This window comes from Chiloscyllium plagiosum, unplaced genomic scaffold (assembly GCF_037043375.1).
Source record: "Chiloscyllium plagiosum isolate Xiang-an unplaced genomic scaffold, Cpla_swu_hap1 HiC_scaffold_29, whole genome shotgun sequence".
Lineage (NCBI taxonomy): Eukaryota > Metazoa > Chordata > Chondrichthyes > Orectolobiformes > Hemiscylliidae > Chiloscyllium > Chiloscyllium plagiosum.
In genome coordinates this window covers 9,288,781-9,304,092 of record NW_028270167.1, presented here as the reverse complement: position 1 = coordinate 9,304,092, position 15,312 = coordinate 9,288,781, and the positions used below count along the sequence as shown (strand labels likewise).

The window sequence follows — 15,312 nt, the reverse complement described above, 5'->3', positions numbered from 1 at the left end:
ATGGAGCATGTCAGTGACAGAGACACGCTGGATTATCTCAGGTTATAGAGTCACAGAGATGTACAGCACAGAAGCAGACCCTTCAGTCCAACTCATCCATGTCAACCTACTTTCTAAATTAATCAAGTCCCATCTGCCAGCATTTGGCCCATACCCCTCTCAACCCTTCCCAGTCATGTCCCCACCCATTGAACATAGAATGCTACAGCGCAGTACAGGCCCTTTGGCACTCGATGTTGCGCCGACGTAGACTATCCATCCTACACTATTCCATTTTCATCCACATCCTTTCTATAATGTGGTGACCAGAACTGTACGCAATACTCCAGATGCCTTTTAAATGTTGCAATTGTACCAGCCTCCACCACTTCCTCTCGCAGCTCATTACATTACAATGATCATTTAAATGCCCTTAAAGTTGGTGAATCTATTACTGTTGCAGACAGGGCATTCCATGCCCCCTACTACTCTTTGAGTAAAGAAACTACCTCTGACATCTGTCCTATATCTATCACCCCTCAATTTAAAGCTATGTCCCATTGTGCTAGCTATTGCCATCTGAGAAAAAAGGGTCTCATTGTCCACCCTATCTAACCCTCTGATTATCTTGTATGTCTCTATTAAGTCACATCTCAACCTTCTTCTCTCTCACAAAAACAGCCTCAGGTCCCTCAGCCTTTCCTTGTAAGACCTTCCCTCCATACCAGGGAATATCCTAGTAAGTCTCCTCTGTACCCTTTCCAAAGCTTCTACATCCTTCCTAAAATGCAGTGACCAGAACTGTACGCAATACTTCAGACGCCTTTTAAATATTGCAATTGTACCAACCTCTACCACTTCATTACGTACACGTACCACCCTCTGCGTAAAAGAAATACTCCTTAGGTTCCTTTTAAAACTTTTGCCTCTCACCTTAAACCTATGCCCTCTAGTTTTGGACTCCCCTACCCTGGGGAAAAGACCTTGGCTATTCACTGTATCCATGCCCCTTATAATTTTATAAACCTTTATAAGGTTATTTCTCAGTTTCTGACACTCCACGGAAAATAGCCTATTCAGCCTCTCCCTATAGCTCAAACCCTCCAACCCTGGCAACTTCCTTATAAATCTTTTCTGAACCCTTTCAAGTTTCACAACATCCTTCCGCAAACAGGTTGTTTTATTTGAAACAGAGAAGGCTGGGTGGGGTGGTGGGGTGGAGGGGGTGGTAGCTAATAGATGTGTATAAGATTATGAAGGACATGGGCAGGATAGATAGAAAGTAACTTTTCCCCGGAATCGAAGGGTCAATAACAAGGAGGTATAATTTAGGTGGAAGACAGGAAGGGACACATTGCATGGGAGAGTAGTTGATGTGACTAACCTGACAACTTTTCAGAAGTACATGGATGAGCACTTGAAATGTCATAACAGCCAAGGCTGGAAAGTGGGACTAGTGTAGATATAGTGTAGCTTTTGCAGTACAGACTTGATGGGTCAAAGGGCCTCTTAGTGGCTCGTTGGTCTCAGAGTTCGATCCTTGCTTACGGGCTTGTCGCACATTGGTATGTGAGAGCTAGTGGGTTCACAATCCCAGGCAAGCCCTGGGTGTTTGCCTTGTCTATTCCAGTTAATATTGAGAAAGTTGAAATCCTCTACTATTAAGTTTGTGAGTGTTTGGAGCTCTTTGCCACAGAGAGCTGTGGGGGCAGAGTCCTCGAGTATAGTTAAGGCCAAGATAGATTCTTAATCAGTTGGGGAATCAAGGGATTCCTTGGGACACGTCAGGGAAGTAGATGTGAGGAAAGTCGGATCATCCCTAGTTACACTGAATATTGGTGCTGGCTCAAGGGACTGATTGTCCCATCCCTGTTCCTATTTCTCACGGTCTTCCATTCTGTCTGATTCTCTGAGAAAGGGAACTACTATACAACGCTTGGGGATCCGACTTTGTTGTTTGAAACTGTTTGTTCGGATCTTGTCTGGTTTCAACAACTATTGTCCCAATCAACAAATTGCAATTTCCAGAAAGTGAAGAATTGAATCAATTCCACAGATTTTGTAAGCAGGTCATTCACTCAGAAGAAGACAACATTGAGGAATATTAAACAAAGACATGCACGAGAATTCTTAGAGGCCTGGCATTCTAACCAGAACTCTATCAATAAACACATCGATTTAGATCCCATCCACCTTCCCTTGAAGAAACACTGGAAATGACATCACCCACCTTAAGAAACCAAGACCTATAAATAGAGAGGCAGGACACACCACCAGCAATTCACCAGGGATTCTCAGTGATGATGTTACCTTGTCATGGTGACAAAACGTCTGAAAACAAACCTTCCAGCTCAGCGAGCAAATTCACATCCATTGAGGAACATGTCGATTTGTTGTCAAGGGTGATTTCACTGCCAGGTGAGTTATGTGGTGATCATTTGCATTGAATTCTGTCCTTACTGGTCCAGTCTCTGGAGGTTTAGACACTGGAGTTACCAGAGCTGAACTGTAACTGAGGATATCTTCAGAGAAAGTGTCAGCTCTTGATAATGTCATTTATATGAGAAGCTAGGTTCTTAATGAGGGGAAGATGGTCACATGGGGTTAATGGAATCCAGAGGGGCCCATCAATACTCTGAAGACGCAGGTCCAAACCCCTCCAACAGCAGATGGTGGAATTTGCAGATGGCGTCTACTCTACACTAGAGAAACCACATGCAGCCTGGGTGACCACTCTGCGCAACACCCCTGGTCCGTGTGCGAGCAGGACCCTGACCTTCCCGTAGCCGGTCATTTTAACACAGTGTCCTGCTCGCATACCCACATGTCTGTCCTCGGCATGCTGCAGTGTCCCAGTGAGTCACAGCACAAACTGGAGAAACAACATCTCACCTTCAGACCAGGCTCCTTACAGCCTTCTGGACTTAATATTGAGTTCAACACCTTCAATGGGACCAACTCCCATTTCTTCCCTTTGTTTCAGCTTTCCTTGATACATTCTCTGTCACCGTGTCCTCTCCACCATCTTGCGTCACACCCCACCCCACCTGTCTGTTCAGTCCTGAAGAAGGGTTAAACCCAAAACGTCGACTTCTCCACCTTCTGATGCTGCCTGGCTTGCTGTGTTCTTCCAGCCTCCTGCCTGTCTACATTGGATTCCAGCATCTGCAGTTCTGCTGTCTCTTTCTATCCTGGCAGTTAGACACACCATTGTTCTGCCATTTTCACATTGTGGTCACTTAATCGGAACTATCAACATCCTCTCTCCCTCAACACTTTCCCCCCCCCCGCTCCACCCCCCACATCCCTGATACTGTTGTACCAATGCTGCCCCCTGCACACTCCATTTCAGCCCTGATGAAGAGTCATCTAGATTCGGAACATTAGCTTGTTCTCTCTCCACAGATGCTGCATGACCCGCTGTGATCTCCAGCATTTTTTATTTTCTGAAATCTCTTTGCAAGGGCAATTCTGGAAGGTTGACAAACAGTGGCCTTGCCAGTGACACACACATCCCATAAGAAGAACAAAAGAAAAATAAGGCAAAGGGATAAACCATAAATGGACTGAAACAATAGATAAATTAGATTAAACAAGCATAAGTCTAAAATATTTACTCATGATTCTAGCAGGAGAATGTTTGTGACCTGTGGTTAGAATGTGGGACATACTACCAAAGGAGGCGGATGAAGCAATTCGATAAGATACTTCGAGAAAACTAAACCTGTAGAATTTCAGCTACAGATCACAATACAGGCCAAAACATAGAATTTTTTTTAAGGGAGAGCTAGATATAGTTCATACAATCCCTACAGTGCATGTAGAGGCCATTCAGCTCATCATGTCTGCACTGACCCTCTGAAAAGCATCCCACCCAGACCCATCACATCTCTGCGTTTCCTATGGCCAATCCACCTGACCTGCACATCTTTGGACCGTGGGAGGAAACCAGAGCACCCGAGGTAACCCACACAGACATAGGGAGCATGTGCAAACTCCACAGAGTTGGAACAAGGTTGGAATAAAACTTGGGTCCCTGGCGCTGTGAGGCAGCAGTGCTAACCCACTGAGACATCATGCCACCTTAGTAGCTAGGTCTAAAGGGAACAAAGGGTCTGGAGAGAAAGCAGGAACTGGGTACTGATTTGGATGGTCAGCCATGATGATATTGAATGGTGGAACAGGCACGAAGGGCTGAATGGCCTACTCCCCCACTCTGAGTTTCTATATTTCTCTGAGGAAAATCAGGTGGGTGATTTGCAATATGGAAATCAGATTACTGGCTTTGTTCTTTAAATCGGAATTAAACAAAAGCACTGGCATTTAAAACTCTCTGCTGCTATGTATGGCAGCGCACATTAGAAAAATCATCTCAGCTCTAGCCATTTCAGTCTGTCAGAGAACAGACACCACATGAGGTACAGGCAGTGATTTTTTTTTTCTCTCTGCTTTTTTAAGAAGTAACCAGAACTCCTTTAATTCAATTGCAGCTTCATCCAATGCAATTATTCAGTGGTCAATCACTTCTACCTTTGTTTCTTTCATCAATAATCTGTGTTCTCTCACATCAGAACACTTGGGTTTTCTTACGCTGGCATTTCCAAAGCTCCTGACAATGTCAATTGATTTCCTTCAGCTGAGAAAGTTCTGGAATCCAACACAGTAATAGCTGAGATGTGATAGTGTGCATGAGATGGAAAAGATGGATTGAAAAGATTTAATGAAGAAGGCTAATGGGTTTGCTGTCCTTCATTAGGCGAGGAATTAAACATAGAAGTAAAATTTCCGTTACACAGGGCGAGGTGTTACACATTGGGTGAGGCCACATCTTGAAAACCTTGTGCTGTTTTGATCTCCATGTTTAAGGAAGGATGACAATGTGTGGAGGAGGTTTATTAGACTGTTACAGAAACAGAAATTGCTGGAAAAGCTCAGCAGGTCTGGCAGCATCTGTGAAGAGAAATCAGAGTTAAAGGGTCACCAGACCCGAAATGTTAACTTCGACTTCTCTCCATAGATGCTGCCAAACCTGCTGGGCTTTTCCAGCAACTTCTGATTTTGTTTCTGATTCACAGCATCCGCAGTTCTTTTGGTTTTTATTTACTAGACTGACACCTGGAATGAGTGGGTTGTCCGATGAGGAAATTTGGCCAGGCTGAGCTTGCTTCATTGGCAGTTAGCAGAGTGAGGGATGCCTTGAGTGAAGTGTGTTAGACCCAGAATTAGGAGTTCAAATGTAAGGGATCACCTTGAATTAAACTGAACCAGCTTTATTGTCATGTATAATGAAGTGAAAAGATTATAAATTGCCACTGACAGCACCCTCTTAGATACAAAGGTACCCGGGTACAATCCTTAGTTACAGAATAGAGAAATGAAGAAAAACCAGTTACATTACAGCCAAACACAGTATGACCAGAGATCAGCAGCAACAAATAATTGCTATTTTTTGGAGTTGGTTGAGGGAGGAATGTTGACCAAGATGGAGAGTCCATGCAGCGAAATACATCCTTCAACCTCCCCAGAGCAAGCAGACTGGACCCAGTCTCTGATAGAAAGTGAAAACTGCAGATACGAGAGTGTGGTGCATGTGTGTGTGTGTTGGGGGTGTGTGGTGATGGGAAGGGGACTGAGAGATAAATAAGAGGCACTTCATCTTCCACCTTAGGACCCTCCAACCACACAGCATCAACATCAACTTCACCAGTTTCCTCATCTCCCCTCCCCCACCTCATCCCAGATCCAACCACCCAACTTGGCACTACCCTCTTGAACTGTCCTACCTGTCCATCTTCCTTCCCATCTATCCGCTCCACCCTCCCTGCCGACCTATCACCGTCACCCTCCACCTTCATCCACCTATCACTTTCCCAGTTACCTCCCCCCCCCCCCCCCCCCGGCCCCACCCTATTTATCTCTCAGCCCCCTTCCCACCACCACCCCCGCCCGCGCCCACCGCATTCCTGATGAAGGGCTTATGCCCGAAACATTGACTCTATTGCTCCGCGGATGCTGCCTGACTGGCTGTGCTTTACCTGTGCCACACTCCTTGGTTCTGAGATTATGGCACCAATTTCAAAATGCAACCAGTGTGAGCTGAGAATACACACCAAAGCCCATCATTTTTAGCCTCAGAAAGGAGGCAGGTCAAACAGAGCAAGTTGACACACGTGCAAAGATGCAGCTTACATGTAGGACATTTGGCTGACCTTGTGCAACTGAACATGAATCATGATGCAGCCCTGTTGCTTGTGAACTATTCAACTTTAAGTGCTTGACGTCCGATCAGGAGTGCAAGAGGATCTGGAGCTCAGGTTTCAACTGGCTTTGTATTTTTTTCCCACCCAGTAGCTCCTTGCTGGAGGATTTACTCGAGTTCCTTTGTGTCCTGCTCAGACTGTGCATTCTTTCCCTTTTAATCTTTGAAAAATTTGTAAAAGCAGGGGTTTCATTTCAACACGCCACTGCTTGTTCTGGTTCACCTTCAAAACTAATTATTCCTGTGAAACTGGCAAACAACGGTGTGAGGAAACAAAACCAGCAGGTGGGTATGCAAGCACGGTAGGCTGAATACTCACACGCTGATCTCTTTCACAAACATTTTCACAGACATCCACTCCCTCTGCCAACACATTCTGTAGCAGCAGTGTGTACCACCTATAATAGGCACTGCAGAAATTTACCAAGGCTCCACAGACAGCATCTTCCGAACCCACGTACACTTCCACCTGACATATGGGAACATCACGCCCTGCAAGTTCCTCTCCAAGGCATTCACCATCTTGATTTGGAAACGTATCACCATTCCTTCACTGCGATTGGATCAAATTCTTTCCCTTAGGGCATTGTGGATCTACCTACACCAAACAGACTGCAGCGGTTCAAGAGGGCAGCTCACCACCACCTTCTCCAGGACAACTCGGGCAATAAATGCTGGCCCAAGCAGCGATGACCAAGTTCCACGTGTGAATAAAAAAGAAGTCCCTACTCATCATGAAGGGCATCAAAAGCCATCAGCCAGCCATAGTTTTAAATGTTGCCCAGTGAACCATTTCCCAGATCAGCCAACCAAGGAGTGCACAATGACACAGTCAGTGTCACAATGGCTTCAACATTTCCTCAAAACCTAACATTGCAACCACAAACCACAGAGAGGTTCTTCATCGAAATGGATTGGATGCTTTCTTTTCAAACCCAAAGGTTTAGGAATAAATCCCATCCAGGCAGGTACCATACAAGTCATTGTGTTGGCTTCAAGTATCTGGGCGAAATAAATTGCTCAAATGTGGGTGTATTTCTACAGCACATAACCATTCCTATTTATGTACAAGCACACAAGAAAGATCAACATGATTGCTGCCGATATGATAGGTTACCCATTACACTCCTTTGTGAGGAATATAGCAGAGAGCCTGCTATCACCAGTTTCCCACTGATACTGAAGATAAAAATGGACCTCCCAGCATTGATTGTTCCCACTAATTAATAATTCCCATTTGTGTAGGTCCTCTCTCCAATTAGAGATTGCTCCTCTGCCAACATATCAAATTTAAAATGCTCATCCTGTGGATCAAATCACTTGCTGAGGCATGCCTCACTATCCCTGTATATTTCTGCAGACTCACGACCTTCCCAGAGCTCCGAATTGGAGCCCTACCTTCTTGTCGGATTCATTCATTTCACTATCAGTGGCCAGGCCTTCAGCAATCTCAATCCAAAGCTCTGGAATTCCCTCTCTAAACCTCTACAACTCTCTCCCTTTTACGGAGTTCCTTCAAACCTATAAATTCATCACAGCTTTCGGTCACCCATCCAATTGTTTCCTTCCCTTGGCCCAGCGTCAATTCTTTTATCCGCTTTGTTTCTGTCGAGCGCTCTGGTACACTAGGAATGCTACATAAACGCCAAGTTGCTGTTGCTGCAGGTCAGAAGGGAAATGGCATGTCTTGGCTGAACACATACCATCATGGCTTCCAATACGGTCAGGTGTGGAAGGAGCATGTCATCTTGCATGATGTAACAGGACATCTTCCTGAAAGTTCGCAGGTCCCGAGGTTGTCCATTCACCAGGATTTGCCCTTTCATTCCAGTTTTCCTACAAGGAAAAGGAAGGAATTTTTTTTAAACTGGTAATTCTCATTAAAATTTTCGAACAGAAAAAAGACCATTCAGCCCAGTAGGTCCAAATTAGACTTTACTTCCCTCCCCAGTCTCCTTCCATTGTAGACCTACCACTATCTTTTTCTCTTCTCTTTCTTTTGTTTGTTGTATATCTTTCTTTCAAAAATTCACACTATTCACCTCGACTACTTTCTATGATAGTAGGATTCGCATTCTAAGCATTCCCTCTGTAAAAAGAAATGTTTTTTTCCTGAATTTCTGTCTGGATTTATTAGTGACTATCTTGCCCTTTTGGTTGCTCGATCGGCGGCTGAATGGTTGCAGTGTCAGACCAACTCCAGGGGTGGGGGCTCTAGTAATAGCAGGGGGGACCCAGCTGCAGAATTCCTGTCCTCATTTCCAGAATTTCAGGACAGGGCTGGGGCTGGGCATGGATCACACAGGCCGTTTCAAACAGACCTTATTTTTTACTGCCCCTCGACCCAAAGTCAAAATAGATGGAGAAATGCAAATGCTCGTGAAAAGTGGATGAAATCTATGAAGTTATTTAAATCTCCAGCTCTTTAAACGTGAAAAAAAGCCTTCATCTGGCAGTGACAGTAAAAATAAAAGACACACATCATGAGAGTTCAGTAATGGAGAGGCCATCCGGTTTAGCCTCGGAAAAATGAATTACCATTTATTGCCATGATTTCGATAACAGACATTTGCCAAAATTTGCTTTTACAGCTGAGTCCATTATGAATGATTGACTGAGCTCTAAAATACTTCCCAACAAAGTGGCTATGTTCAAATTTTGATTGACACAATAGACTCTATTGAATGGATTAGTTGCCTTTCATACTGTAATAATTGAAATGAGGTGGGCCAGATCTTACTGACTATGAGATCATTGATTGGGGGGTTGTGAACCTGGGCCAATCATAGACCCCTGGCTGACAGATATAAACAGGACCCTATGTTAGAGCCGGGGTGTCCTTGGAGAAGGAGCACGCGGTGTCGACCAACAGCCTGGAGTTGTTCAGGGAGAGGTGGGCGCCGCAGGGAGTGGAGTGCATCATTTCTCCCTCCAATTCTATTTTGATTTCGTCCCTACCCTCCCCTTCACTGTTTTGATCACACAGCACTGTCCCTTGCTGTGAAGGGCAGTGTTTGTCACTGGCCACCCGGGTGTTTTCCTATCTTCCTGGTGGTGGAAATTGAATAAAAGATTGGTGCACTTTGTGTCTTTCACTGTGTCTCACACCTACACACACACCATGGGTGCTGGGGATAAAATAAGCACTACCGCACTTAGGTGGTAGTGTGGGGGTTAAATAAAAAAAAAGAAAAAGAAAAAAAAAAGAAATTAAATAAATAAATAAATAAATAAATAAATAGGGATTCACACAGCACTAAAAAAAAAATAAAAAAAAAAAATAAACAGGACCCTATGTTAGAGCCCGGGTGTCCTTGGAGAAGGAGCACGCGGTGTCGACCAACAGCCTGGAGTTGTTCAGGGAGAGGTGGGCGCCGCAGGGAGTGGAGTGCATCATTTCTCCCTCCAATTCTATTTTGATTTCGTCCCTACCCTCCCCTTCACTGTTTTGATCACACAGCACTGTCCCTTGCTGTGAAGGGCAGTGTTTGTCACTGGCCACCCGGGTGTTTTCCTATCTTCCTGGTGGTGGAAATTGAATAAAGATTGGTGCACTTTGTGTCTTCCACTGTGTCTCACACCTGCACACACACACCATGGGTTCTGGGGATAAAATAAGCACTACCGCACTTAGGTGGTAGTGTGGGGGTTAAAAAAAAAATCAGGAGATCTGCTAAAAAAAAAATAAAATAAACAGGACCCTATGTTAGAGCCCGGGTGTCCTTGGAGAAGGAGCACGCGGTGTCGACCAACAGCCTGGAGTTGTTCAGGGAGAGGTGGGCGCCGCAGGGAGTGGAGTGCATCATTTCTCCCTCCAATTCTATTTTGATTTAGTCCCTCCCCTCCCCTTCACTGTTTTGATCACACAGCACTGTCCCTTGATGTGAAGGGCAGTGTTTGTCACTGGCCACCCGGGTGTTTTCGTATCTTCCTGGTGGTGGAAATTGAATAAAGATTGGTGCACTTTGTGTCTTCCACTGTGTCTCACAGCTGCACACACACACCATGGGTGCTGGGGATAAAATAAGCACTACCGCACTTAGGTGGTAGTAAAAAAAAAAGAAAAAAAAACAACTGGGAGGCTGTATAAAGATTGGTGCACTTTGTGTCTTCCACTGTGTCTCACACCTGCACACACACACCATGGGTGCTGGGGAAAAAATAAGCACTACCGCACTTAGGTGGTAGTGTGGAGGTTAAATAAATAAAAAAAAAAGAAGTAAAGATTGGTGCACTTTGTGTCTTCCACTGTAAAAAAAAAAGAAAAAAAAAAGGAAAAAAAAACAAAAAAAAGGGAAATAAAACAAAAAAAAAACAATAAACAGGACCCTATGTTAGAGCCCGGGTGTCCTTGGAGAAGGAGCACGCGGTGTCGACCAACAGCCTGGAGTTGTTCAGGGAGAGGTGGGCGCCGCAGGGAGTGGAGTGCATCATTTCTCCCTCCAATTCTATTTTGATTTCGTCCCTACCCTCCCCTTCACTGTTTTGATCACACAGCACTGTCCCTTGCTGTGAAGGGCAGTGTTTGTCACTGGCCACCCGGGTGTTTTCCTATCTTCCTGGTGGTGGAAATTGAATAAAGATTCGTGCACTTTGTCTTTCACTGTGTCTCACACCTGCACACACACACCATGGGTGCTGGGGATAAAATAAGCACTACCGCACTTAGGTGGTAGTGTGGGGAAAAAAAGAAGAAAATAAAAGGGGATAAAAAAAAAATAAAGTGCTATACCCCTCCCCCTCACTGTTTTGATCACACAGCACTGCCCTCTGATGTGAAGGGCAGTGTTTGTCACTGGTCACCCGGGTGTTTTCCTATCTTCCTGGTGGTAAAAAAAAGAGAGAAAAAAAAATATAAACAGGACCCTATGTTAGAGCCCGGGTGTCCTTGGAGAAGGAGCACGCGGTGTCGACCAACACCCTGGAGTTGTTCAGGGAGAAGTGGGCGCCGCAGGGAGTGGAGTGCATCATTTCTCCCTCCAATTCTATTTTGATTTAGTCCCTACCCTCCCCTTCACTGTTTTGATCACATAGCACTGTCCCTTGATGTGAAGGGCAGTGCTTGTCACTGGCCACCCGGGTGTTTTCCTATCTTCCTGGTGGTGGAATTTGAATAAAGATTTGTGCACTTTGTGTCTTTCACTGTGTCTCACACCTGCACACACACACACCATGGGTGCTGGGGATAAAATAAGCACTACCGCACTTCGGTGGTAGTGTGGGGGTTAAATTATTAAAAAAAAAGAAAAATAAACATAAGTTTTTTTTCAAAAAGAAAAAAAATAAAAAATAAAAAAATAAAAATAAACAGGACCCGCGGGAGCCTGTGCCCCACAACCTGAGCCACCTCCGAAATTTTAATTTTGTTTCTTTCAAGGAAGTGAAAAGGAAAGCCCTGTATAGACTGCTGCTGCACACCGTCCACCTCTTCTCCCTCATCCACCGTCCGGACACGCCTTGGCGTGCCCATTTGCCACCGGGCAGTGGGGATCCCCAGTGGAGGGCTCTCTACGCGGGAGTCCTCCCCCTTTCTCTCGGGGATCTGGGGTGGAGGGTGCTGCACGCAGCAGACCCCTGCAACCGCAGGTTGCGGTGGTTCACGGACTCCCAGCCCAACTGCTTGTTCTGTGGCGCTGTGGAGTCCGTGGACCATGTATATATTGGGTGTGGGCGTTTGCACTCCCTTTTTGATTTTCTGAAAAACCTTCTCCTCTGTTTTTGGCTGCACTTCAGTCCCACGCTCCTGATCTTTGGGCACCCGGTACGGAGGAAGGAGGGCAGGTCTGAAGACCTCCTCGTGGGTCTGCTCCTGGGCATGGCCAAACAGGCCATCAACTGGTCCAGGCAGCGGGCCGTGGAGGGGGTCGTTAGGGCCGACTGCCTGCCCCTCTTCCGCGGTTATGTTAGGGCCCGGGTGTCCTTGGAGAAGGAGCACGCGGTGTCGACCAACACCCTGGAGTTGTTCAGGGAGAGGTGGGCGCCGCAGGGAGTGGAGTGCATCATTTCTCCCTCCAACTCTATTTTGATTTAGTCCCTACCCTCCCCTTTACTGTTTTTGATCACACAGCACTGCCCTTTGATGTGAAGGGCAGTGTTTGTCACTGGCCACCCGGGTGTTTTCCTATCGTCCTGGTGGTGGAAATTGAACAAAGATTGGTGCACTTTGTGTCTTCCACTGTGTCTCACACCTGCACACACACACCATGGGTGCTGGGGATAAAATAAGCACTACCGCACTTAGGTGGTAGTGTGGGGGTTAAAAAAGAAAGGGAAAAAAAAGAACAGAAAAAAAATTTAAAAAAATAAAATAAAATAAAATAAAAGAAAATAAAAATAAAAATAAACAGGAGTCCAGGGTCCTCTTGTGGTTCCGAGGTACCTCTGAACCAAAGGTTCAAGTCCCACCTGCTCCAGAGGTGTGTAATTACATCTCTGACCAGGTTGATGAGAAAAATAGGATAAACAGGAGTCTCAGAGCGTCTCCTCATTCCAGATGCTGGTTCTGAACTGGCTGGTCAGAGCCCCTGTACTGTGCAGATGCAAATAAAGAGTGACTTGGTGAAGGGATACTGGCCTCCATGGAGTTATTTCACATATAGTTACTGAATATAAGTTCATTTATTTTTATAATAGATTGAAGATGGGGTAAGTTTGAACTCTGAATAGATTATAAAAGATTTTCATTGTTTCAAGTATGTATGGTCAGAGATCTCTTAGATTGCTAGAAGCCATTTTTTCATCTTCACATGGTTTCTGAGTTCTGCACCTAATGGATTCAGGATGAATGGCTGCAAAGGTGGTATAAGGGGCATAGAGATTGCATGGGAATATGAGGTAGCATGAAGTGGCATTGGGCATGAAATAGTAAGGAGGTAACATGGGGTGGTAAGGACTTGTCAGCCTAACATCTTTTTTTTTATAGAACAGGAATTAAGCCTTAGGGAACCAAGGAGGGTCTCCCAACATGACTGCTGTCCCCAAGTTAAGACATCTTAAGAATCATAAAATCTCTACAGTGCAGAAAGAGGCCATTCAGTCCACTCAGTCTGCACTGCCCCTCTGAAGAGGACCAACCCACCCAGACCCACCCAACCCCACATGGGTTATTTCCCCATGGCTTAATCCACCCAACCTGCACAACCCTGGACATTACAGGACAATTTAGCATGGCTAATCTAACTAACCTTAGACTGTGGGAGGGAACCAGAACTCCAGGCAGAAATCCATGCAGAGGAGGGAGGAACGTGTAAACTCCATCACAGATTGGTCACCTGTGGTTGGAATTGAACCCAGGGTCCTGGAGCTGTGAGGCGTCAGAGCTACCACTGAGACACCATGCCATCCTAATTTGATAATTTTATCTTGGATCTACCTAGGATTTTAAAGGTGTTAAGAAATTTGTGGAGAAAGCAGGAATATGACGTAGAGGTAGAGGATTAACAATAATCATACTGAATGTCATTCCTGAAGAAGGGCTTATGCCCGAAACGTCGATTCTCCTGTTCCTTGGATGCTGCCTGACCTGCTGTGCTTTTCCAGCAACACATTTTTAAGATACTGAATGTCAGAGCAGGCTCAAAGGGCTAAATGATCTTCTCCAGCCTCTGGTTTCTGTGTTTATCTCATCTCTGGGATGCGACATAAGCTACCAAGAGAGTTGGAGTTAGTAGGACATATCCTTCCTCCACTTCATTGATATAGGTTTAGCTGTATTGTAAGTGAAGTTTGAAATCACATAGTTTAGACTTGAACAACATGAATTCTATGACTATTAGAAATGGGATCATTTATGATCTACATGACAGTGATACATTTTGCTGCCTTCCCTCAGTTCAAAGAGATTATCTGTGCAAGAATCAATTCTAACAAAAATCTATTACTTTTGTGACTAACCTGTATCCTGCCAGAATGTTCATGAAGGTTGACTTTCCGGCGCCTGAAGGACCCATAATCCCAATTAGCTCTCGACTGCAGAACTTTCCTGATAAGCATTTTAACAGCGTCTTGTATCCTAGGAGACAAAGTCAAACATGTGTGACAAGAGTGAGGTATTTGCTGGACGGATTAGGGTGCTAGCATTTCATTCCTCCATCTCTAGGATGCTAATCTGAACTCAGGCGAGAGAAGAGTTATACTATCCTGTGTGACAAGAACTGGCCAATCTCATACTGGAGACAAGTCACTATGCATCCGTAACACAACACTGCCATTCTTTGGTCATTACATTTCAATATCACTCCAGAGGGCGTACTTTGGGAACCAGAAGAGTCAGACTGGTGAAATGGGTGATATTTTTCCTGAAGTTGAGGGTAAAGCCCATTATTCATGCGGAGTAGAATAGCTATTATGTGGCGGGTACATTTGTGAATAGCAGTGTGCAGCCTTTTTATTTCTGAGTCAGAATGTTGTGGGTTCACATCGTCACCCCCTGACCTACCCCCTCTCCCTGCACAAAATTTTAGACCAGCACTCTAGCGTAATACTGAGGGAGGGCAGGGTTTTTGGAGATGCTGTGTTTTGAGGCTTGGCTCTGAGAGAACTACAAAGAATTGACAATTCATTCTGACCCTGCCATCACTGCCCACAGCCCATGAACAAATGAAACAAAAACCTTTTCAAAGAACAACTGAGGGGTTCTACCCTTGAGTGCAGCCAATATCTATCCCTCAACTAAACTCAAAATACTGCAGATGCAGAAAATCTGAAATAAGTGCTGGAGAAACTCAGCAGGTCTGGCAGCATCAATGGAATGTTTATGTTTTGAGTCTGATCTGAGTCCCCCTCCTTATGAGTGACATTCACACCAAAAGTCACTTGATGTTTTGATTTATTTCTCAATCACCATCAGTAAAACACAAGTAATGTTATTGTTTGTGGTAACTTGCTGTGCACAATTTGACTCATGTTCATTCCTGATGAAGGGCTTTTGCCCGAAATGTCGATTTTCCTATTCCTCGGATGCTGCCTGACCTGCTGTACTTTTCCAGCACCACTCTAATCGTGACTCTGATCTCCGGCATCTGCAGTTCTCACTTTTGCCTCTTGTTCCCTCCACGGCAACACTGACGACCTTT

General features: G+C 45.1%; 1 protein-coding gene across 4 annotated transcripts in view; it reads right to left on the bottom strand.

Moving 5' to 3' along the window:
- Positions 1–15,312, bottom strand: part of abcg4a (ATP binding cassette subfamily G member 4a) — a 148,781-nt gene that overhangs the window by 44,132 nt on the left and 89,337 nt on the right. For all 4 annotated transcript variants that reach the window (XM_043676571.2, XM_043676572.2, XM_043676573.2 and 1 more), the window contains exons 3-4: positions 14,132–14,249; positions 7,942–8,074 (exon numbers count right to left, since the gene is read on the bottom strand). In XM_043676571.2, coding sequence (XP_043532506.1) covers positions 7,942–8,074; positions 14,132–14,249 — 251 coding nt within the window. The remainder of the gene's footprint in view (positions 1–7,941; positions 8,075–14,131; positions 14,250–15,312) is intronic.